This window comes from Dipodomys spectabilis, unplaced genomic scaffold (assembly GCF_019054845.1).
Source record: "Dipodomys spectabilis isolate Male_0828 unplaced genomic scaffold, ASM1905484v1 ptg000136l, whole genome shotgun sequence".
In the NCBI taxonomy this organism is placed as follows: domain Eukaryota; kingdom Metazoa; phylum Chordata; class Mammalia; order Rodentia; family Heteromyidae; genus Dipodomys; species Dipodomys spectabilis.
The window spans coordinates 8,815,679-8,839,812 of NW_024870813.1; the positions used below are offsets into that span (position 1 = coordinate 8,815,679).

General features: G+C 42.8%; 1 protein-coding gene across 5 annotated transcripts in view; it reads left to right on the forward strand.

Moving 5' to 3' along the window:
• Window positions 1-24,134, forward strand: part of Kcnma1 (potassium calcium-activated channel subfamily M alpha 1) — a 699,649-nt gene that overhangs the window by 617,161 nt on the left and 58,354 nt on the right. For all 5 annotated transcript variants that reach the window (XM_042690241.1, XM_042690238.1, XM_042690240.1 and 2 more), the window contains 3 exons: window positions 13,018-13,141; window positions 17,480-17,704; window positions 21,491-21,683. In XM_042690241.1, the coding sequence (XP_042546175.1) occupies window positions 13,018-13,141; window positions 17,480-17,704; window positions 21,491-21,683 (542 nt within the window). The remainder of the gene's footprint in view (window positions 1-13,017; window positions 13,142-17,479; window positions 17,705-21,490; window positions 21,684-24,134) is intronic.

Sequence of the window (24,134 nt, forward strand, 5' to 3'; positions counted from 1 at the left end):
ATCTTCTAGTTTCTACATGACGGAACTATCTGGAGGGTCTTTTGGTGTGCTTTTGAATATCCAACACCCGCCATGAGCCTGGGGAGACTGTTTTTGTTAGATCCCTCTTGTTGATTGGCAAAACACAGAGAAGGGGGTACACTCACCTACTTCTGGCTTTCTCATTTGCCCCATCCCCACCCCTGTCTACTCTTCAAAAGTTAGGAGGCCTCCAAGGCCCTATTCCTTATGAGCTAAAAAATCCATAAAGGAAGCTAATGGCTTGTTTGAGGTGGGTTTTCCGACATGACTTTGCAGCTCGCTGTTTGAGCAGAAATCAATCACCCCAAGTGCGGGCAGGTTTTAGTGGCCTATGGACAGTGATAGGAACAGCTCCAAGAGAAACCCCAGAGCCCAGAATGGGCCAAGATGGGTTTTAATTTACCACTGTGGCCTCTGCAAATAAAACAGGCTTCACTGTGAAGGTTCCTTCTAATCATCTGCCAGCAGAAAATGCTGTGGGGACCCTTCACTAATGGGTCCTTGTCTCCCCTTTGTTCCAGTACCAGTCTTGGCTTGGTGTTTTAGTGTCACTTAATCCTCTGTATGGTCATTAAGTGAACAGCCTTGCTTTGTGTGTCTGAATGGAGAGGTAGTATTATTTAGTCATCCCGACAGAATAAAACAACTCTCCCAGGCAGAGCCACATGCTGAGAGTCTATGTGCCAAACCAAGAACACGTATCATAACCATTGGCTCCGACCCACCCAGGAGTGAGCTGTGCGGGTCCCAGGTCCCTGACTCCATGCATACGTCTAGTAGGTCTCTTCTCTGGTGATCACATAATCTGGAATCCTTTAAGGAGTTTCTCCTACACCAAGCTCCAGTCACCCAGGCTTCCTGGCAGAAATAGCCTTCCCATAGTTGTAAAAAGCCCTGGAGGGAAATAACGTTCCCTCTAAATAGCAATGGCAAGGGCTCTTAATTTAGTGCTTTGTATATCCTTTTCTATGAATACCCTCTAGAAGTCTCTCTAGGAAAGACAAAAAAAAATACATTGAGCCAGGCATTGGTAACTCATGCCTGTAATCTTAGCTAGTCAGGGAGGCTGAAACCTGAGGATCACTGTTTAAGGCCAGCCAGGGCAAGCAAGTTTGTGAAACTCTTATCTTCAGTTGACCACCAAAAAGCCAGAAGTAGAAGTATGTCTCAAGTGGTACAGAGCCAGCCTGGAACAGAAAAAGCTGAGGGATAACTGTCAGTACAAGTACAGCCCCAGTACCCTGAAAACCATTTGGAATACAGTTATAGCAGATTCATAGATTTTTGAAATCCCCACTTCTGAATTCCATGTCCACCTTCAAGCAGTTTTATTCACAGGTGCTTTTTAGGTGATGAGAATATTTCTCCAGAGTGTCGGGGTCATACAATACTTACTGTGTACCCCCACCTACGACCCCAAAAGGCTGTCTATCTCAGCTGCCTGTTTCAATTTTCTTTCTTTTTAAATTATATATATATATATATATGATTTAAAAAATTTACTTATTTCTAGCCCTGGGGCTTGAACTCTGAGCCTGGGCACTGTCCCTGGCTTTTGTGCTCAAGGATAGCACTCTGCCCCTTGAGCCACAACTCTACTTCTGGCTTTTTGTGGTAAACTAGAGATAAGAGTCTCATGGATTTTCCTGCCTCGGCTGGCTTTGAATTTGATCCTCAAATCTCAGCCTTCTGAGCAGCTAGGATTACAGGCATGATCCATTGGCACTGGTTGATTTTTTTTATGATTGTTTTTAAGTAGTTGTACAAAGTGGTTTCGATTGAACGTAGCAGCTTATGAATACAATGCATCAAATTTCCAACTAGCAAAGATTTACTGGGATCCTGCCAGTTTTCAGGGGGTTGTGGAAGGTCTTGAAGGATTTAAAGTAAGATGGACTGGTAGAGATCCTTGTCTTTAAAATGCTGACAGTTTAATATTGGAGACAGGCAAAACACACAGCGGAACAGAGTTAGAATGGCTTAAGGATTCTATTAACATGGGCTATGAAATGGTACCTGGCATTAATTTTTAAAGGAGGTCTCATTTTCCCTAGCCCAGAAGCACGTGGGTAATCTGTGACTAATACTAGTACATGTTCTTCTTCATGGTTTACTGACTTCATATTACTTTACCCCTATTTAACAGATGAGGAAACTGAGGCATGAGGCAGGGTCAAGTAAATCTGGTCATCTGAATTAAGAAGATGAAGAAAATAGCAAAAGTTCTCCAGTGACAATAAATGGCTTAGTATGGCTACAGCAAGGGGTATTTTGTGTGACATCACTGGAGTTGAAAATTTGGGAGATCTTTGGCCTCTAGTCATGGAGGACCTTACCTATGGAAGACAAGGAGAAACAAGTGCATGTTTGGGAGGAAGCAATGATCCAAACTGATCATTTAGTGGTGATATAAGCATGGGTTTAGAATCCTCCATCAGTACCTTTCTGAGACCATCAATACAGAGGTGAGAGAGAGGGCCTTCCCAACCCCAGCCTCTACCCAGGCCCTTTGGGTACCACGACACTCAGGGTTTGCAAGGAGGGACTGTGGGCCAGTCCAGGCTAGACATTTTTCCCCATAAAGGATACATAGCATTTCTGACACCAGTTCTGAGATTTGCAATAAGGTAAAGAAGCATAGACCACAAGAATTGATGTAGGAAGTGTCAGGAAGACAATTTACACAAAGAGATAACTCTCAGCTGGGCCAAGCCAGGAGAATTGACGATGCCCCAAACAGAGAAATTGAACACTTTGAGGAGAGTTTTATGTCATGAGACCCAGGAAATATTAGACCTTCCTTTCCTGAATGGGAAGGCAAATATGATTTGAGGAGAACAGATTACCCTCTTGGGCACTGACTGATCATTAGGTGGAGTACACACATCTGCCTGTTAAGTCTCATTCCCTCTCTTTTGACTCATACCTTTCACGGGGACTCTCTGTTAAGACTTCCCACATCAGAGCCTGCCAGTGTGACAGTTTCCACTAATAGAAAATGGCAAAATGGCCTAGAGCCAACTCAGGGATAGAATGCCACCCTCACTATTCTTTCCACTTGAAGGAGAAGAAGGAAGGCAGGGACAGCATAGCTAAGAAAATCCACCTCCTAATGTATAAACTAATAGCAGATGACAGTCCCCCATGGGAGCAGAGAAGAAGGAAGTCATGGGTGTCATGATAGCAAAGTTTGGGTGGACTTGACACAGGTCCCTGGACAAGTTCATGCTCAGCAGAGCGTAATCATCTGTCTTCTTGTTTCAGAAGAATTTTGTACAGTTCTCCTCCAGGACTGAAGACCAAGTCTTCCCAATATAATGGTATTCATTCCTGTCCTCTTCTGAGAATGGTGAATGCCTAACAGAAAAGAATGCATTCGATGGAAACAGGAAATTAAAAAAAAATTCAAGTAGTCCCAGAGAAGCCTAGACTTGCCGGTGTGGTTGGAGGCTGGTCCGAAGTTTTGCCGTGGCAATTCCAAGGATGGCCATATTGTGGGAGATGAGGGCAAGGTACTGGGAAAGCCCATCTCAGGGTCAGTGACTGTCAAGTAGGTACGGTGTGGAGAAATGGGCTAAGGCAGGAATCAATCCAAATGGGATCCTTGCAGAGGGATACTAAACAGTAGACTTCCACAACTAAAAGGCACACAGGAACGAGGCAGGTCTAGTTGGAGCGGTGTGTGGGAACTGAGCATGCAGCTATGTCATTTGGAGAACTCCTGAGCACTAACCCACTCTCTTGTGTCTGAAGCTGGCAAAGAGCCAGCGGTGTGGCATGACACTGAAAGTTGCACTCATTGATGTAAGGACAAATGCCAGGCTGTCTTCTCTGGAATAGAAGAGATAGGAGGAATGAGGATTAGAGGGATTGTCCGCTGCATACGATATGCAGTATATAACTTGCTTCCTGTATTTATTTGTTCTTTGGCTATGGGAATTCAGGTTGGCAAAAGAGTCATTAGTGTAAATACAAGTGAAGACTTCCTCTTGAGCCTTGACACGGACCTTTCAAAGTCTAGAGTCACCCAGAGTCAGAAGAGGTGACTCAATGTATTCTTGCCCCCAGTCTCTCCACTTGAACTCAGGGTCAGGATGAGGGCGAGAGGCATCTAGGGACCTCCTTACATTTTGTGGTCCAGACACCTGACTGTGTCATGCTAGACATGGTCCCTGAATGGAAACATAGCCTTCCAGTCTGGGTGCTGATGATGGATGCTAACTTCAGATCCATTGAGATGTTCACTCTCAGCACAACTTTATAAAGCTTGTTTTCAAACTTTAGCACGTCCTTAGAATCACCTGGTGGACTTTGTTATATCATTACTTGTTGCAGCTCCACAGGGTTCCTTACGTCTGAATTTGCATTTCTGTCTGGCTTTCAGGGGATGCTGATGCTGCAGGTCTATGGTGGGTCACATTTTGAGACCCTCCCATCCTAAGAATCAGAGTAGTGAGAGAAGCTTGAAGTCACAGGGTTTCCCTCTCAGAAGCCTTCGGATGTTGCACAGGCGCTCTGAGCAGTTGCTTCATTAAGACTCTCTGCCTGGACCGTTGTAGGCATCACACATGATTCGTCCCTGTTGATTAGTTTGGGCAGTGGCTCCAGGCAAACTCGAGGCAGTCTTAACTGGCCAGAGACATTATTTTCCTGTCTCCATATCATGGTGTCCTAACTGTCCTAACTCAGTTTCTGGATGCAAAAATTAATGCAGTAGATGAAAACAAACTCACAAAATATCAAAAGTGAATAGAGCTGGCTGCTAGACGCTGATACCATGAGGATCTCAGTTCAGATCCAACCTGGCTAGATTAATCTGTGAGACCATTACCTTCAATTAACCACTAAAAAGCCAGAATGGAGCTGTGGGTTGAGTGGCAGAGCACCAGCTTTGAGTGAAAAAGCTAAATAAGAACCTAATTTACTGAGTCTAAACCCCAGTACTGGCACCACAAAAGGATTGTCACGAGGTGCACATAATAATAGATCCTATGAATCATTATTGAATGATTCAGGAGTCTTGAGAGGCTGAGATCATTGAATTTTTTAAAATGTGGTTGCTTATTGAGCATCTACTCTGCCTTCAACTAGATTCAAGTACATGGGAAGAAAAGTAGGAGACACGTGTCCTAAAGAAGCTGGCATCTAATGGATGAACCTGATGTATAGTTTTATCTTGGAAGAAGCATCTATCTTTACATCTATAGGAGGTATAGCTAAAGAATCACCTGTGTTGACATTTGGGCCAAACTATGAGGTCCAAGAAACTTCACATTGTATCTGACATAATAGATGCTCAGTAAAATCAGGATTTGCCACTTTGATGAAAGACTTACTGAGGGATGAAGAACTTACCTACATGTTATCAACCTTCCAGTTTCTTAGGGTGACCCATGCAGGGTCAGCCTCCCCCTGGGTAGGATTTTTGCCAAGACAGAAAAACACTTACATAATGAGATCTGAGAATTGGGTTGAGAGATGGGAAGGGATGCAACTCAGAAGTCAGTCTAGAAGTTTCTTCTTTCATAATTTCAGTTACTTGTGGTGGTAGTGGTAGTGATGGTGTGTGTGTGTGTGTGTGTGTGTGTGTGTGTGTGTGTGTGTGTGTGTGTGTGTGTGTGTGTGTGTGTGTAGTGTGTTTGTATACTGGTACTGGGGTTTGAATTTAGGGCCTAGGCATTGTCCCTTACCTTAGCTTTTTCTCTCCAGGCTGGTGCTCAACCACTTGAGCCACAGTTCCATTTCTGTCTTTTTGTTGGTTAATTGGAGAGTAGAGTCTCATAGACTTTCTTGCTTCAGCCTTCTGAGCCAGGATTATTAGATGCCAGTCTCTCAAATAGGTAGGATTACAAACTCGAGCCACTGGCACATGGATTGGTTATTTGTATTTAAATGTAAACTTCTGAAATCCATGGTTGAACCCAGTGTCATAACAAAAAAAAAAAAAGCACAGAGATTTTCTGTATTTGCCTGCAAGGGGAACTATGCTCTTTAAAATATAATCCTAGCTTCCACACAGCAAGTCTGCTTGGAAAGGGATTTGTGGTTTAGCTCTAGGCTGTTGTCTTCAAGGCAAGCTTTTTGTGTTTCTGTTGTAGCAGGGCATTTAGTTCACTTCCTGAGATTAATTGATGGCAAGTGTCATTCCTGGATCTGCAAACCCTCCAAAGAAAGATCTTTTTCCCCCTTTACTTGAAGTCAGGCATGCTTAATTTCTAGCTGTGGACTTTGGAGGCCTGAGCTGAGATGCAAGGAGCATGGATATAAAAAATGTAACACAACTGGGGTTTCTCTGTTGTTCTTTAAAAAAAATGATGAGCCTTCAGATATTTGGAACACAACCAAGAGTTGCTTATCCTAAATTGACTCTAGAGTCTTTCCTTAGCCCATTTTCCTAACATGGGCTCATGGGGTGATTTTTATACTGAATATTCACCCGACCTGTATACTCTGGCAAAGATGGGTGCTATCCTTTTATTACTTAGGGTTCTTTGACTTAGGCTGCAACAGATAATATGCAAGGAGGGGGGTGTTGGTGGAGATGGGAGCCCTGGTCAGTTAGAACTTCCCCACCAATCTTGTCTCTCTTATCAGTGTGGTACCTGAATCATATGACACCCCTGCACACTCTTTTCTAGCGATGCATACAGCATGATAGTAACTGAAGTGACCTACAAGTATGATTACAATGGGAAAACACCCTAAGACACAGAATATAGTTTCAGCACAGCAGTCTCGTAAGGGTTCTACTCACAGTTGCTGTTCATCAGAGCAGCCACAGTGCTAGTGCCTAGTAGCCAAAGCCCATGTTTTTTTTTTTAAAGCATTTTTATTAAGATTAAGTGGTTACACAAATTTCATAAATTTTACAGTATTGTGAGATAGTGATACTTAAAGTCACAAACACATTTTAACCTTCACAAGGAAAATTGTCATTATCATGATCTAAAATGTTTGTGAAGTCTATGAGCTTTGACAATACAACGATTTCTCCCACATCGGGTGATATATACATTTCTTTCCTTTTGCTTAGTGTAAGCTGTTCCCTCTTTCCCTCTCATTCCCTCCCTCCATCACTGCCCTTGAGTTGCTTAGTTCATTTTCATCAATGTCCAGTGCAGCTGATGGGCCCCTCTGTTGTATGTTTTCCATTTCCCTATGATTCTGTGCCCTCCTCCTAGCTCTCTCTCTCTCTCTCTCTCTCTCACACACACACACACACACACACACACACACACACACATATATATGTGGTCAAGGACATGGAGTCATTTAGAAATGATATGACTAAATGAGTGGATGACCCCATGTTTTTATTATGGAACTTCTACACCTTGCCAGACTCCTTTCACCATCACTACAGATACAAATACATGAATAGATCCCAAGCCAAGAATGGAAAAGGTTAATACCAATAATAATGATGCCAATGACAAGTTCAATTATAATATAATAATTATAAGACTAAATCCGAAACAATAATAATCTACGTTTCTTAAAGATGCTCTCACAGGGTCCACATTACCTATGGGACAGGTCTTTGGGTAATCTTGGTGCAGCTCTTGAGCCCACTGACTAATGATGGTATTAACATTCCCATTCTATGCAGGGAGCAATAGGGAGGCCCAACGTTGAAGATAGGCATTTTGGCTCTGGAGCCTTTAACCTTATGCTACATTGTCACTTTAGGTTTGTATGGTGAGGGATGAGGACAGCATTGGGGAAGGCAGGGACGTTGGCCCACTCTCTGAAGAAGATGTTGTGTGTTTTGATACATGTCCATGCATCACTAAAATGATTGCAGAGCACCATCCTCCTTTCCATGAACAGGAAAAAGACGAGGCTCAAGGAAAAGCAGGGCAGTCAGTTGAGGACTGTCAGGCAGGACATGCCTGCTTTTATTCAGGGTGGACTATTGCATTAATCTCCTAGTCCTGTTGTGCAAAACAGATGTCACAGACTTGGTTCTTAAACAGTAGGGATGTCCTTTCTCAGTTTTGGAGGGTAAATGTCCAAGATCAAGGACTCAGCAGGGTTAATTACTCCTGGGGCTATGAGGAAGGGTCTGCTCTAGATTCTCTCCTTGACTTGTAAGTTATCCTCCCCCTCTCATTCCCTCCTTCTCTTCTCTCTTTTCCTCCCACTCTTTCTCTTTCTCCTCTTCTTCTTTCTCCTCCTCTTCCTCTTTCTCCTCTTCTTCATCTCCCTCCTCCTCTTCCTCCTCCTCTTCCTTCTCCTCTCTTTCCTCTTCCTCCTCCTCCTCCTCCTCTTCCTCCTCTACTTCCCTTTTCCCTCTCCCTTCTCTCTTCTCTCATACTGGGGATTAAACCCAGGAACTCACGCACATTAAAAATGATCTACCACTTGAGCTATACTTACAACCCTTTTTTACTTACCTTGTTTTTGAGATTGAATGTCTCTAACTTTGCCCAGTCTGGAACTCATGATCTTCCTACCTCTACCTCTAGAGTATCTTAGATTAAAGTATGTGCCACTACCTCTTTACTCCTGACTAGATCTGTCTTTGTCCTGGCCATCAGATCCAGGTAGCTGCTTAAAGAGTTACTTTGAGCCTTTGCAAGTGGTTCTCTTCATCGTCCTGCAAACTATGTTGGTTAGTGCCTTGTTCAGAGTACTTTCTTTTTTTTTTTTTTGGTCCAGTCGTGGGGCCTGAACTCTGGGCCTGGGCACTGTCCCTCAACTCTTCAGCTCAAGGCTAGCGCTCTACCACTTGAGCCACTGCGCCACTTCTGGCTTTTTTCTTTTTGCTTATGTGGTGCTGAGGAATCGAACCCAGGGCCTCATGCATGCAAGGCAAGCGCTCTACCACTGAGCCACCTTCCCAGATCCCAGAGTACTTTCTTGTATTCCTTCCAATGTATAGCAACCTGCCTGATTCCTCTGGGTCTCCCCACAGCGCAGCAATATTGGTTGGTATGCACAATAGCACACCATTGGACTTTCTTCTAATGATACAAACTCCAGAATCATTGATTTAGAAGCAGAAGAGCAGAGGGCCACCTGCCTCTTCACTTTCCATGTAGGACAAGGATCTGTCAACAGCCAAAACCAAGATAAGCACTCAAAATTACTATAGGATCAGAATTGGTAAAGAAATGTATCTTCTCCTGCCCGAAGTAATCACTAATACTTCTTTTCCTGGAATTACTTACCTTCTAAGCACCCTCCCATACACAAGAATACAATGACTTTGGAACAATACTGGTCTTTAATAAAACAATAGATCAATCAGTCAATGCTTCTTACCTCCCATCTTTGCCCTCCTGACATTTCTTCACCTGCTCCCTTTGGACTTTTTCTGCCTAAAAGTGGTCCAGTTGTTAAAAGCTCCCTCCAACTACTTTGCTCCCAAGGAGAGCTCACTGCTTCAAAGTGTCGTCTAGGCTCACCCAACATTTGCAGTTAAATCCTTCTTATATCCCCAGGTATTCTAGAATATCTCAAACCCACTGCCTGGGGAAACAACACATTTTGTTTCTGAAAGACATCTCATTTTTTATAATGCACTTCTCTATTTTTATAATGTGCTACTGTATTGTTTAAAAGCATGACCTCGGTTTTATGTAAATTTGATTCATTGTTGGTCATACTGGAACAGTCCACAGAGCTGAAGAGCTCTGGCACTCCTGGACCTTTGGCTAGGCAACACCATGGCTTGAGCCCTATTTTGTTTTTGGCCTTTTTAATTTGGGCCTTACTTCTTGGAATGAGATGGGTCCTAAGATGGGTCCTTCCCATCTTATGTCTGGCTCAGGTCAAACGCTCATTTGTTTAGGAAGCCCACCTTGCTGCCAGTGAAAACACAGACAGTGCACAGCTTCGTTTCTGGTGCCCTCCCTCCTATCTATGTTACCTAGGTTACTTTGCCCTAACACATACCATGATGTTCTGCATTTTCTGCCTCCTGCTGCATTGTGAAACCTACCCTTCACAAGACATTCTATCTTAATCATGACTGTATCTTCCTTTCTTGGCTCAGAATAGGAGATTCCTGTTTATTTGATCACTTTGCTGATTAAAGAAACCAAAGTTAGAATTCCAGGTCCTCTGGATGGTATAAAAAGGAAAGATGTGTGTTCAGGGAGATTTCTGATGTTTCTCAGAGTAAATCCTTTGGGAGAAAAATCTGGATGATGTGTACAAAAATTATCCAGGCCAGCCCAAGAGGTTTGTGGAGAGGAAAGAGAGTATAGAATAGAATGCCTACCTCTGGGTGTTCCAGTACAAGTCATGGTTTATAAAACTAGTGTCAAATTGCTCAGCTTTATCTGGACCCCTACCCCAATTAGTGAAACTTCACATTCATTTTCTTCGTATTATTAGTGAAGGAGACTGATGATCAGACATACTTCTGTAGTTTTCTAAGATGAAGGTTAAAGGTCACCATTTCCAAGGAATACTCCTTCATTGGAAGAACCAAGCCAAAACACATCTTCTCTCTTCCAGGCATAAATTTTATATAATGAGCTCTTGTTAGCTTATTGCAATGTTTTCTTCCTTGCTGATATTATGTGGACTTAGTCTTTTAAGCCCTGAATGCACTGGAGGTGGATCATCGTCTTTTCTGAGATCCAGTTTTAACCAAGAAACAACTGCAAGAGGATTTGAACTTGGCTCTTCATTTTCAGAACAAGTTTATTAGACCATTTTGGGAGGCCATCAAGGGCTGGGGAATATTCACTTGATGCAGTTTTATCAAACCTTTTCTCTGAAGCAGCTTCTATCTGCATGCCTATGGCAGTCACTGCTTATCTATGGACTTATTGAAACATTTTCAAGAACTAAAGGAAAACCCCAAAAATTTGCTCTTGCCCTGCACTGCAACCAGTTCTCTGACCTTTTATTTTAGATTTCTTGACTCATCTCTTAGTATTTGAGAGGTGACTTGGTGATTTCCAATACCTCATATCTCCTAGAAGTTTGGCCATGGAGGTACTGCTTTGAGTTGGTTTCTTCTTCTACTTTTTAGACCAGATATGTCAGTTGCTAACGTCATCCAGCATGGCCATTGAAGCTAACTCTGCAGGATTTTCTCACATGGTATTTGTCATCTCCTGGTCTAAAAGCAAATTCTCAGGAAAAATGAATACCAAGTTTTCCTGTCTTATGTTGGGATAAGGCAGACTAGCTGGCCAGTTGTCTTTGAACCAAATTAAAGACATTGTTATATTATTGTCTCACTCTATACATTCTGGATATATTTCTAAGGGAGAAATATTAAAACACAAATAAAAAGTATCCGTTGATGTTGGAAATAAGACTGTTTGAAGGACAGAATCACCTTATCATACACTTCTGAATAATGTAGATCTATTTCTTTTTAAAAAATTTTTTGACTTAGCGGGCTAGGAAGGTGGCTCAGTGGTAGAGCACTTGCCTTGCGTGCATGAGGCCCTGGGTTCGATTCCTCAGCACCATATAAGCAAAAAGAAAAAAGCCAGAAGTGGTGCTGTGGCTCAAGTGGTAGAGCGCTAGCCTTGAGCTGAAGAGCTGAGGGATAGCACCCAGGCCCAGATTTCAGGCCCCACGACTGGACCCCCCAAAAAAAAAATTTGACTTAGCAATATTATTTGGGCAGGTTAACTTCAGTGTGAGAATGATTCAGTTAGGTCTGCCTGGGAACATGTCTTAGTTTTATGTAGTTAGCCTTATAGAAACCAATAATGGCTTCCCTCCAAACTTGGATGTGTACTTGTATCAGAAATAGAATTATGGTTGGTGATGCAGAGGCCTTTTATTTTGCTGGTCCTGGAACTTGGATGCTGTCCCTGAGCCTCTTTGTACACAAGGCCTAGCACTCTACCACTTGAGCCACGGCATTACTTCTGGCTTTTTCTGAGTAGTTTATTGGAAATAAGAGTCTCGTGGACTTTCCTGCCCTGGCTGACTTTGAACTGCAATCCTCAGATCTTAGCCTCCTGATAGGATTATAGGCGTGAGCCACTGGTGCCTGGCTGACATTTTTTTTTTTAATGCTGTGGAATGGTTAATTCTTTCTGATTTTATTATCATTCCTAACATAATCCAGGAGGTTCTGCCAGCCCCACCGGAGGGGAGGCATCTATGAGCCATCTTCTTTGGCTACCTACAGACAAGGCAAGAGGATGGTGCATAGAGCCCTGATTCAAGACAGGTTTATTAAGATGCATCTGAGCTTGAGGCTCTCATCCACAGGATGCTGCATTGGGAAGTGAAGGAGGGGGGCATCATCGGATGCTTAGTGCAAATACAGTTGTCAAGGCGAGGAGCAAGGGTGTTGTTTAGTATTGAAATCATGTATTCCAGATGTGGGCATTTGGTAGTCAATCTGTTCTGAAGTGACATGCTGCTGAATCTTTAAAGGGCTTCAGCCAGAGAGAGCAAAATCTGATTGGGCAAATTGCTAAAATATTTAAAGTGCAGCCTGTTAAAGCTTTTACTGCGAAGAGCATCACGTCAGAAGTTGTAGTCAGAAAGAGCGAGTAATTGGCTTTCCATCCTGATGCTAGTCAGCCAGCATGAGCCTCTATTCCTATTCCTTCCTCTTCATTGCCGATGCTAATAGTAACCCTTTGTGTGTATGTGTGCGCGCGCGTGTGTGCATGCGCACGCACACACGCACGCACACACACACACACACACACACACACACTGAGGAAATTGGATATCTGCTAAAACTGGAGAATGAGGAATGTGATGGTCTTATAAGGGGAAATTGAGGCCACAAAATGACATAAGGCCTATTTATGATAAAAGAGGCAAGAGCAAGACACAAATGTTACTGGAAAAAGATCTAGCAAGTGTATTTCTAGGTGGGTGGTAGTGGTTTAGGACAGTTTTCTTTGATGGGGTGGATTCTACAAGCAAGAGATGGACACTAGTAGCAGCCACTTTCTCTGCATCTTTCATCTCCTCTGAGTTATAGCTCAAGGGGCACTTTCCATATATAATTTATCGCGGTTTTCCATTTAGCGTTGCCTGTCCTTTTCTCCCCAGGCACGACCCCTTGTTAATTCCTGGCAATGATCAGATTGACAACATGGACTCTAACGTGAAGAAGTATGACTCTACTGGGATGTTTCACTGGTGTGCGCCCAAGGAGATCGAGAAAGTCATTCTGGTGAGTGACTGATGCCCTCCACTTCCACCCACCATGACGTCTACCTGGAGTGAGACTCCTCCAGTACGTCGTGGATTGAAGTTCTGCACAGAGATTTAAGCAGCTAGAAGCTTGGTCAGGACATGAGCCAAGAGCAGAATTTTCTGTCTCTGAATATTTGTCAGCTCATTGCAATCATCCTGCAGTAAGGCATCCATCATGAGAAGCAGGATGTGTGTCATTCTACTCCATGTCATCCTAAGAGCAGAGCCAGCCTACGCCATCCGGTGGCCACATGGCTTTGGGCACATCTCCTCTCTTGGTAGTATATATACGGGTTAATATTAATAATATTATTATTATTACTTCAGCTCACTCATGGGTAAGAAGATGAGGTGAGAATAGCCCTCACTAACAGGGTGATTAGAGAAATTTAAACCCAACATATGGCTCCATGGAATTACCTGTTCCTTTTCCTGTTTTTAATAATAATATTGGCACTATTATCCTTCACTGTTATCCTTCAATGCTACCTGCACTGTTGCTTAATTACAAGCATGTCTCTGAAACCTTATAGATAATAACCTCATGCATCTGTGGTCCTCCCTAGCACATGTTGAAGGCAGACAAGTGTGTTTGCTGATGACACTGTAGAACCACCATGGGGAGGAGGATGCTCAGATCCCAAGCTCATGGGTGGTGCATGAGCACCTTCATTGCAGTGTGCTTCTGTTCTGTCACAGAAATGTCAGCAGAGATAACAATCCGATCTACTCTAGGGTATTTGGCCTATTAACAGCTTTAGGTTTTAATGCTTACATTGGCTTTCCTAGAGTTTATTGTCTTGCTCATCCACAAAAAAATGGATTAATAATTGGGAAGATCTGATGGAAGGGTTCTTTCTCCCTTCTGCCTCTAATCCGCAGATGGCCGAGGCCTTTCTCCTTTGTCAGCTAGGGAAATCCTATCATTCCTGAGGTCCTGGCCACTCTTCCCTAATAAGGACTTTCCACGTCCTCAGAATGGCTTTGTACGCTAATCCGCTAGATTTGTTTCTCCTGTGTTCTATTGAGTGTGTGTTTTCTCAGTTATCAAGGAGCATTTCAAACCAGTAAAGTATCCTGCTGGAGGCTGTCTCTGAGGTGGGAAAGCTACAGACAGAAGTCCAGGAAGTAAGAATTCTCAGCAGACTGTCCTTGTGTCACTTACCAGGAGTGAAAATGTTCTAAACACTGATTTTTTTTTTTTGGGTACATTTCTTTCTTGTGGTTCTGATCACACATTGACCTTACTAGTCTGAATTTGTACCCTTTCCCACGTGTGGCAAATCATAGGCTGGGTGCTCCATCTGGGACCCACGGTTTCAATGATTTGCCTAGACTTTCCTGAGCAGTGGCATTCAGTCAACATCCTTTCCTGGAAAGAAAGACGGCAGGGAATGTTTTTCTGAAAACGATATCATTTTAGAAAAACATTCATTGCAAGCCTACTAGGTGTTAGGCACTGCTCTTGTTCCAGAAGAAGAATACCTACAGCGTGCAGTCTACAGGAACATAGAGAACACTTTTAGATAGGCAAATGAGTGCGCAAGAATATTTCAGATATTAATGAGGTGCCATGAGGGAAACAAGGCAGGGTCCTAGATTAGAAAAGAACAGGGAGGGGCTGCCTGGACAGGTTGATCTACAGAGGTAATTCCGTAACAACACTGGAGTAGCGGTAAGGACATGAAGGATCAGCTGTGTGAAGTGCTGTCGGCCCACTGGGTACAGGACATTCGTGGCTTCTGGAATTATGATGTAGAAGAGATGGTCCTGATCTTGAGGAAATGATCATAATTGGATGGAATATAGAAAATGTAACCATGGAATATGGAAAATGTAACCGTAGAATAACCTCCTAAGATCCAAGGGCTGTGGGGTGCAGAATGCTATTCAGACATCAGGGAGACATACCGGTGTGTGTTTAATATACAGAGGTGTTGTCAGAAGGGCCTTAAGGCCATGAATTCAGGCCCAGCTCAGGGCAGGCCTTGAAGGATGGATGTCCAGAGAAACATGTGAGTAATTTTTTTAAAATGTGTCTTAAACTTGGCAGAATCACTCTCCCAGGGCTGAGGCATGTGGATTTTTTTTTAAAGTTGTTTGTTTGATACTGTCATGGAACATTTGAGAATTGGTATTTTGATGCCAGATTGAATTTTCTAGGGTCAGTATCTGGGCCTGGGACACTCCGTTAACTGGTACCTAACCAACCCTAGATTCTAGGTTTCTAGCTTCCCTAGCATCCATTTGTATTCCCTCTGGTTCGGGGAGGGCAGCCAGCCTCTCACGTGACCAGGCCAATTAAAAATAATTCGGATTCCCCATCACAGCACACCACACATTGGTTGACTGTTTGTGGTACCATGTGCTGGCAATGTTCATGAAGCCCAGGTAACTAACTCCAGGTCTCCTCCTGAGTCACAGGTGATGTGAGCTCCCCAAGGGGTCCTCTTTGGTCACAGTTTATAAAGCATTTCTTACAGCGCATGTTGCAAGTTCCCTTGCATTGTTACAGAGAGAAAGCAATAATGATGACAGCCTCTGCTTTATTCTAACGATCAGGGAATGAAAGCTTGCTTCCTCCTCTCCTTGGAGGTTACTATAATAACCCTGACATTGCCGTGAATTGCAATATTGGCATTTAAACAATCAATACACTGGTCAATGCTAGGGATTAAACCAAGCAGGGTTTGATATGTGCGCTGGACATTAATATGCCTCCCCCAAAGCATTGTAAGCCACATGGGGCCATCCAAGCATGCAGCGGGTGGTCAGAGAGTACCGTAGACACTGCAGGATGCATTGAGTTAGAAGAAGAGGCAGAGAAAAGACCACATCTAGCCTTCTTGTATTGTACTCTTCACTGGTACCATGCACCAAACAGCCATGGTGGTTAAGCTTTTGTATTTTCTAAGAAACTGAGATCTTCTTCATTGAAGTATTTGTCTCCTTTGTGAATACAGACCCGGAGTGGGAGGAAGAGTCTGTTTGTCTTTCTGATTTGTCTGTAAACCCTATTAGTGATATTCTTGGAGGATTCTTTCTTATATATGGTGAGCACTTCTAGGGATGACCCTGAAAACACCAAGACAGCATTGGACAGGGGGCAACAATACTTTCCTGTAAATACATGATTTAGATCTTGAGAGCTTTATGCTCTGTGTCATAACTGGTCAACGTTGCTGTTACAGCATGAAGGCAGCCATAGAAAGTACCTACATGTATGAGCTGGGATGTGTTCCAATAAAACTTTATTGTGGTTTGAATTTTATATCATTGTTGCCTATGATGACATGTTCTGGTTTTATTTCAACCACTTCGAAATTCAGAAGCTACGTTTGGCTCACTGGTCACACAACGTGCAATGTAGTGAACCAGACAGTCTCAAAGCTCCTCACTTTCAATATCATATACGATGACACTTCACCAAGAAGTCTAAAACTAAAAACTCAGATTCCTTAAGCAGAGACCCACAAGGCATCCAACCATTTTAGAAAAGAGCGTGGAAAGGGATCTCATGTTTATCAACAGTATCATGGAAACTACAACTTCCTTTTCTAACTCACAAGAACAATTGCTTTCATCTCACTTTCTTCCTGAAGATTGTTGCAAAATATCTTTTGCTCATGTAGACATATGACATACCTTTCTTAAATCTGTTGCCCAAGTAGGTAGTGACAGATGAATACATGTTTATTTGTATTTGTTGTATAAATATAATATCTACATATACACTCAAATATGTAGTAAATTTGGGTATAATGAAATTGATAGCTGCATGAGGAAACTCTGCAGTACTATAATGAGATAGCAGAGGCAGCTATAAAGAGAAAAGGCTAGCTCCTAGTTTTAGAGATTCAAAATCCAAAATTGGGCTCCTCATTTATTTGGTCTCTGGTGAGAGGAGTGGAGGGTATCTTATCATGGCAGGACCACACGGAGGAAGCAAACAATCACATTTGGAACAAGAACAAAGGATAAGTATGACCAGGCTTTCTCCTTTTTTGGTAACTGATCCTTTTGGACACTCAAGGGTTCACAAGAGAACTACCAAAGGCATGACACCTAAGCTACCTCACACCTCCAATGACCTAAGAACCTCCCATTAAGGCCCACCTCCCAACTTTTCACTATAGAATAGTGAATCCTGGGCTCATTGAGGGATATCAGACAACACCCAAGCCAAAACACTATCCCATAACAAGCACTCAACCAGTATTCACTTGGTTCTTTGCACCAATGATGTTTTCTGACCTTACATAAATGCCGTGAGGTCTTTTCTCCAATGCCTCCCTGCCTTTTCTCCCCATTTCAGACTCGAAGCGAAGCAGCCATGACCGTCCTGAGTGGCCACGTGGTGGTCTGCATCTTTGGGGATGTCAGCTCAGCCCTGATTGGCCTTCGGAACCTGGTGATGCCACTCCGGGCCAGCAACTTCCACTACCATGAGCTCAAACACATTGTGTTTGTGGGCTCCATTGAGTACCTCAAGCGGGAATGGGAAACACTTCACAACTTCCCTAAAGTGTCCATATTGCCTGTAAGTACAAGATCATGTTGTTGATGCTTTTTCTCTCCCTTTTATTCACAAAGAAAAAACTCCCAGGTGGATATAATCATCGAAGCTTTGATCACATCTCTCTTCTTCATCTGGGTTTGGGCCTGAGGACGCAGTCCTTTCCCCAGTGCTCTTTCTAGGAAAATCCAAACCCTAGGAGACCTTATTAAAAGGAAATGTGTAGGCCAGTGCAGTCTCTCATCAGGGCTGAGTTAAGTTGGTATCACATCTATTAGCCATGTCAGGATCTAAACTCTCTCTTGCCTACACAAAGCAAGGTGTTTCTACATTGTAAGACTTACACAAAGAGTTTACATTTAGCAGTGTTGATGGCATTTTACATAAGACATCATTAATGCTTAGAGAGCACCTGATTTGAGCTACCTTCTGTTTTTGCTAAATAAATGTAAGTAACAGAGTTCTTTATTTCTGCTATATATAAGGTTAGCCTTCTCTGTGGACCACCCCAATGCATTTGTTTAGAAGCCCAGCAATGTTTTCATGGCTCTTTGTATGTGTGTATGTAGGTGAATGCCTGTCATATTTTTTTTACAAATATTAAATTCTCCATCTATAAAGAGGAATTCAAGATCTCACAATTTAGTGGGAGTTTATGGGATACATGATTTAGTAGTCAGATAACTCTTTTCTAATCATGGTCAATGTATACTTGCATAAAGATGTAGAGTACTATGGTTTTTAACACTTCACGTAGTGGGTTGCCAATTAATATTTTGTCTTCAAACATTTTCCTTATAAATTTATATCTTCTGAAATGGAACAAGGTGGAATTCTCTACCTGTGGAGAGGCCATGTTTTCCTCCATTTGTGAAAGCAAAAACTATTATTTCTGTTATGAACTTCCAGAACTTTAGGGATGAAAAAAATAAACCAAGTAACTTTATGCATTAAAAACATGTAAAGATCCATCTACAAGCAGTACACCAAGTTACCCCCATTTGCCTCTCATGTAACTGGCCCAGTAGGTCCTCAATAAATATTTAAAGAAGTAAAACATCTCAGATAAATCTCTATGAGCTGCAGGGATGGAAGCAAAATGTATAAGTGAAAGCATGTATTTTAAGATAGTCATCGAAAGACAAATGAAAGTCTCACAAGAACATCGACATTTACTGTTTATAGTTTGCTAATTTCAGAAAAATGGTAGATTTGATTTTATGCTTTCAGAATTATCATACATTTGCTGCTCCATGTAGTCCTCAGACCTCTGAGCCCAAAGTTATCTTTGTCAAAAGTTAGTGGTTTGATGGGATGTGTGTGTGTGTGTGTGTGTGGTATATCTGTAGAGGGTTGGATGTGTTATGTTTTGTATTTCTATGTTTATGTGCATGTGTATTTGTGTGTGTGTGTGTGTGTGTGTGTATGTGTGTGTGTGTGTGTGTGTGTGTGTGTGTGTGTGTGTGTCTAGAGGACTGGGCATGTGACATCTGATATTTCTGAGAATATTTTGAGTGTGTGTGTGTGTATTTCCTTCTGAGTGTCCCCCTATACATTTATTCACCTACCTCTATGGACATGAATAAGATCTCATATTTACAGAACCTTTACAAACCCTCTAAAATGTAACACACTCAAGCACAGTGGATTGTGCAAAGTGGGCCTTGGCCTATGTCTTTTCATAATTCATTATTTAAACAGGCTGGGTGCTGGTGACTCAAGCCTGTAATCCTAGCTACTCAAGAAGCCAAGATCTGTAGATCATGATTCAAAGCCAGTGCAGGCAGAAAAATCCCCATGAGACTCTTATCTCCAATTGACTACTCAAAAGTCAGAAGTGGAGCTGTGGCTCAAAGTGGTAGAGCACTAGCCTTGAGCAAAGGAGCTCAGGGACAGCACTAAGACCCTGAGTTCAAGCCCCACAACTGACAATTTTTTTAAAAATATTTAAACAGTAACTTATGTATAGCTCAATTCAGGGAAACAGGAAAGCTTTCTTTTTTTGTGGCTTGAAATCATATGTCTACAACTGTACAGGGTTGTATGGTCACAGTTGCACAGGATTCTCTACAAGATGAAAAAAATTTTAATATAGATGAAGGCAGCTGAGGCTTATGCACTGACAATCCAATGTAGGAAACTGACCAAACTTACTTTGTATCAAGAAAGCATAGAAAAAGCCATCCTGTTCCTTCTCCCAGGGGTTGCCACACGAGCACCTGGTCACCGTCACTTCTCAGCACCCCTGTCGCCAGATATCATTCATCTGTGGTACCAGCTTGAAGCAATATTCGGGGAGACTTACAACAAAATCTTGACTGCCATGAGTCATAAGGGAAGGTTAACAGGCTCTGTAGTGTCTGTTTTCCCAAAGTCACTTCTTCAAGAAATCAGAGAAAGGGAGACAACAGAGATACAGGAAGCATTTAGCAAGTCCTGGATTTGTATGGCCTACATATTGAGTACAGCTAGGGTCAGAATTCAGGCAAGGGGAAGCTAGACCCTAGGAGGCTGGGGGCTGGAAGAGAGTCCCAAGGTGGTGTCTTATGCTTCTAGGGAGCTCTGACGTGGATGGCCTCATCATTGAGCCAAGGCCTTGCCCTTCTATTATACCTATGTTACCATCCTACACTGTCATTAACTCTCAGTGTGGATTTTTCCATTGTCTTCTGTTTTTATAGGGATTAAAAAATCTGTTTACTGACTTATTTATTTTTAATTACACTGGTAATATACAAATATGTTCTCTTTATAAAAATTTAAACAATATAGAAGTATATAAAGTCAAAAAGCAAACTTTCCCTTTCATACCCTCCATTTTTTTTCCTCTCCCTAGAGGTAATTACTGTTATTAGTTTAGTATGTATTTTTTTCCTTGAGTTTTCTCCTTTGAATTTGCATATATTTATAAATATGTTTATAAATATATAATTTTGAGTTTTTTTTGTTATTATGAATGAAGCTAAAGTTTTCCAATTGTTCTGGAACTTTTTATTTTTAACTTGCTCTCCTATTTTAGAGATTATTCCAAATCACAGACTAAGAAGAGCTAGATTTGTCTCTGCTTGTTGTAGTCTCTTCCATTGTGTCCACAACTCATAGTATATTTAACCATTCCTACCTTGTATAATTGTGTGACTTGTTTTTAGTTCTTGCTGAAAATAAGCAAAAGAAAAAAAAATCACATGACTGGACTCTTTCTCCTTTCAGTCTCCCTTCTGTGAGGTGAAGATAGGCTGTACTTCTTTCCACCATCTCCAAATGGAGCAGAGCTCTGAGCGCCAACCCAACCCACTCTGCTCCCTGAGTTCTCCTTGGCTACACTGGAAATTCTAGTTGGAACTGCTGTCTTTAGCCTGAGACAGAAGTGACCTGCTATTAAATAAACCGGCATTTGGAACCCACCCCCTCGTTACATTCTGAAAGCCAGAGGTTGCCACAGGACAGTTCCTTAAATCAAGACGATTTCCAGGCAGGAAGAAGATGTAGACCCCGGCATTATTCCTCCTGCGTTTGTTAGTAATAGCTTGATTGAGTATTGAGAGCCGGCCTGAAATGCTGCCATCAGCACTGACTACCCTTTAGATTAGCACACAGCCCCTATTCCCTGAAATGTAGTTAGGCCAGCTTAATGTCAAGGCATAAAAAAGATACTTGTTAAATAATTTCCCAAAGCTCCAGCTCAGTCTTTAATTTGTTTTCTTTCCCCCTTCTCCCCTCCTCTCTCTCTCTTTCTTCCTCTCTCTCTTCCCCCCTCCTTCCCTCCCTCTCTTCCTCCCTCCTTTTATTTTTCTTTCCTCTATGCCAAAGGGTACGCCATTAAGTCGGGCTGATTTAAGGGCTGTCAACATCAACCTCTGTGACATGTGTGTTATCCTGTCAGCCAATCAGAATAATATTGATGATACTTCGCTGCAGGACAAGGAATGCATCTTGGCGTCACTCAACATCAAATCTATGCAGTTTGATGACAGCATCGGGGTCTTGCAGGCTAATTCCCAAGGTAAGGACAGCCTGTAATACTTCTCTGCTGTGCCTACGGGGGACAGGGGCTGGCAAGAGGGATATCCTTCACTCAGTAATTCAAAGAGGCTCACGTCAGCCTGCCTGCCAGTGAAACTTGTGGTGGCCGTGATGTCTTTCAGAGCAGCATCTGCTCCTCTTCTTACCGTCCCAGGATGCCAGCCTGATCCCTGATTTATGCCTTCACCTCAAATGCACACTGGGTTGCTCCACAGACAATAAGCAAGTTTTTAAATGACCATTCCCTCGGCCTTTCTCAACAGTGGCTTTATGGCCAGGGTCACCAGCTAAGTATCAGAGCATTGGGGAAAAAATGCTAGCTGTACAACTTCCCATGTGGATATATATATATATATATATATATCCATATATTTATATCCATATATATATATATATATCCATCCATCCAACTGAGATGGCAATGTTAAGTTGTTCCATCGTTGAGGCTGTAGCTAAGATTCTGCTGACCAAGGGCTGGTGATCTCTGGAGAGGACACTAAAAGTTATTTAGCAAGAGGTGGCACTTGTCAACACATATATTTTTCCAGAGGTGGTACAACTGCTTTAAATGACACCCAGTTGCCTTCTTCTCTGCCTCCAATCTTCCCTGTCACTTACTTTGGGATCCTGGGCAGGTGGTTATAAGAAAAGATGTCATCTCAGAGTCTCAGAGATACAGCATAGCAAAAGCACCATAAGGAATGACCTCTGAAATAAGGAGATGGACGGGTAGGGTGTGAGGCATTTCCTCTTGAGTGACACTTAGTGTGGGATTGCCTTGGATTATAGAGTGGTTGTCATGTGTGACCTGGTGGATGGGTGTGATTGGCTACTTGATGGGGGCTTGAGTCCAATCATTCTAGGAAGTGGAAAAAACATGGTCCACAAAGGCTGCAGTTGCCTGGACGGGCATCTTACTGAAGGCTGGGCAATGGTTCACATACAGGGCTTCCTGGAAGCTCAGCTTGGTCATCCATTATCTTTTTTTAAAAATTTTTGTTGTTGCTAGTCCTGAAGCTTGAACTCAGGGACTGGGCAATATCCCTGAGACTCTTTGTACTCAAGTCTAGCACTCTATCACTTGACCCACAGCACTATTTTGGGCTTTTTCTGAGTAATTCATTGGAGAGAAGAGTCTCATGGATTTTTCTGCCTGGGCTGGCTTCAAACCGTGATCTTCAGATCTCAGCCTCCTGAATGACTAGGATTATAGGTGTGAGCCACTGGCGCCTGGCTATCCATTATCTTTTGACAACTTGGCATCATACCGCTTTCTCAAGTCTCCTCAGCACTGCAATGAAGTCAGGAGCAGTGGTTTCCAGGCACCTCTTTCCCAGTGGCTCCTTTCCTGGCATGCGTTCTGGCACGGAGAGGAGAACTGGCCTCTCAAAGAAGAGCATTGGGGTGACACTGAGAAAAGGGCTTGATTCTTTGGAGGTTCAAAGCCAGGCTCTCAAGGGATCGTGACTTGGCTGCTGGGGACTGAGGAGGCAGTGGGGGCTTCCCTGGAGATCCAGAGATTCACAGCCATTTCTGGTGAGGTATGAAGAGCCTTCCACTTCATTGACACCTATCAGTAGACAATGGCGGCCTCTTTAGCTTTGACTTCTACAGCCCTTCTAATGCTTATTACAAAGTCAATTTTCCACATCACATGGAAGTCATGTTGAAATCAGGTAGCATCCATTCTTCTGCCATTAATACCTGGGGTGAGGCCTGATTTTGACCTCCCCAACACCCTCCCTGCTCCTTAAATCAAAATCTTAGCATCTACCTGTTTAGATGTGCAAGAAGAGCACCATGTCAAGGCTTGGAGAGAGACCCTGAGCTCTGACTGGCTGCTCATGGGAGTGGCAAAGCCTGTTGCTCCCTGTATGGCCTGCCCAGGCAACACCAGGGAGAAAGATGCTCTTCCAGGAAGTGAAAGAGAAAGGCAGGAATGCTGGCCTTGTCTTGTAAGCCCTTGCTCTTTAACGTGTCTTCGACCACCTTCACAGTAGTATAAGCATTGTGAGAAGTGTAATCTCATGGCCCAGGCCAAACTTAACTGCCAGAAATGCATTCTAGCAAGATCCTTAGGTGACTTGGATGTGCCCGTCTAAGGTACAACAAGTCTCTATACTAGCAAACCTGGTGCAATGAACATGCAACCAGGACAGACTTGTCTCTGGTCCCAGGGAGGCATAAGCGGTAGGACTGGAGGCAGAACTTTGGGTAGAGATGAAATGGAGGATGCAAGGGAGGCAGAAAAGCACCCTTTTCTGCAGCATGCCTGGATTCTCTCCATTCAATCCTCTTGACTTTCTATAGATGAGAATCTTAGTGTATAATTCATTGATATGTACCTCTGACATAAGGATTTCTTTTCACTCTCTTCAACCTTATCCTGCCTCTCAAATCCAATATAGTGACCAAAATGCCAACAATGCTT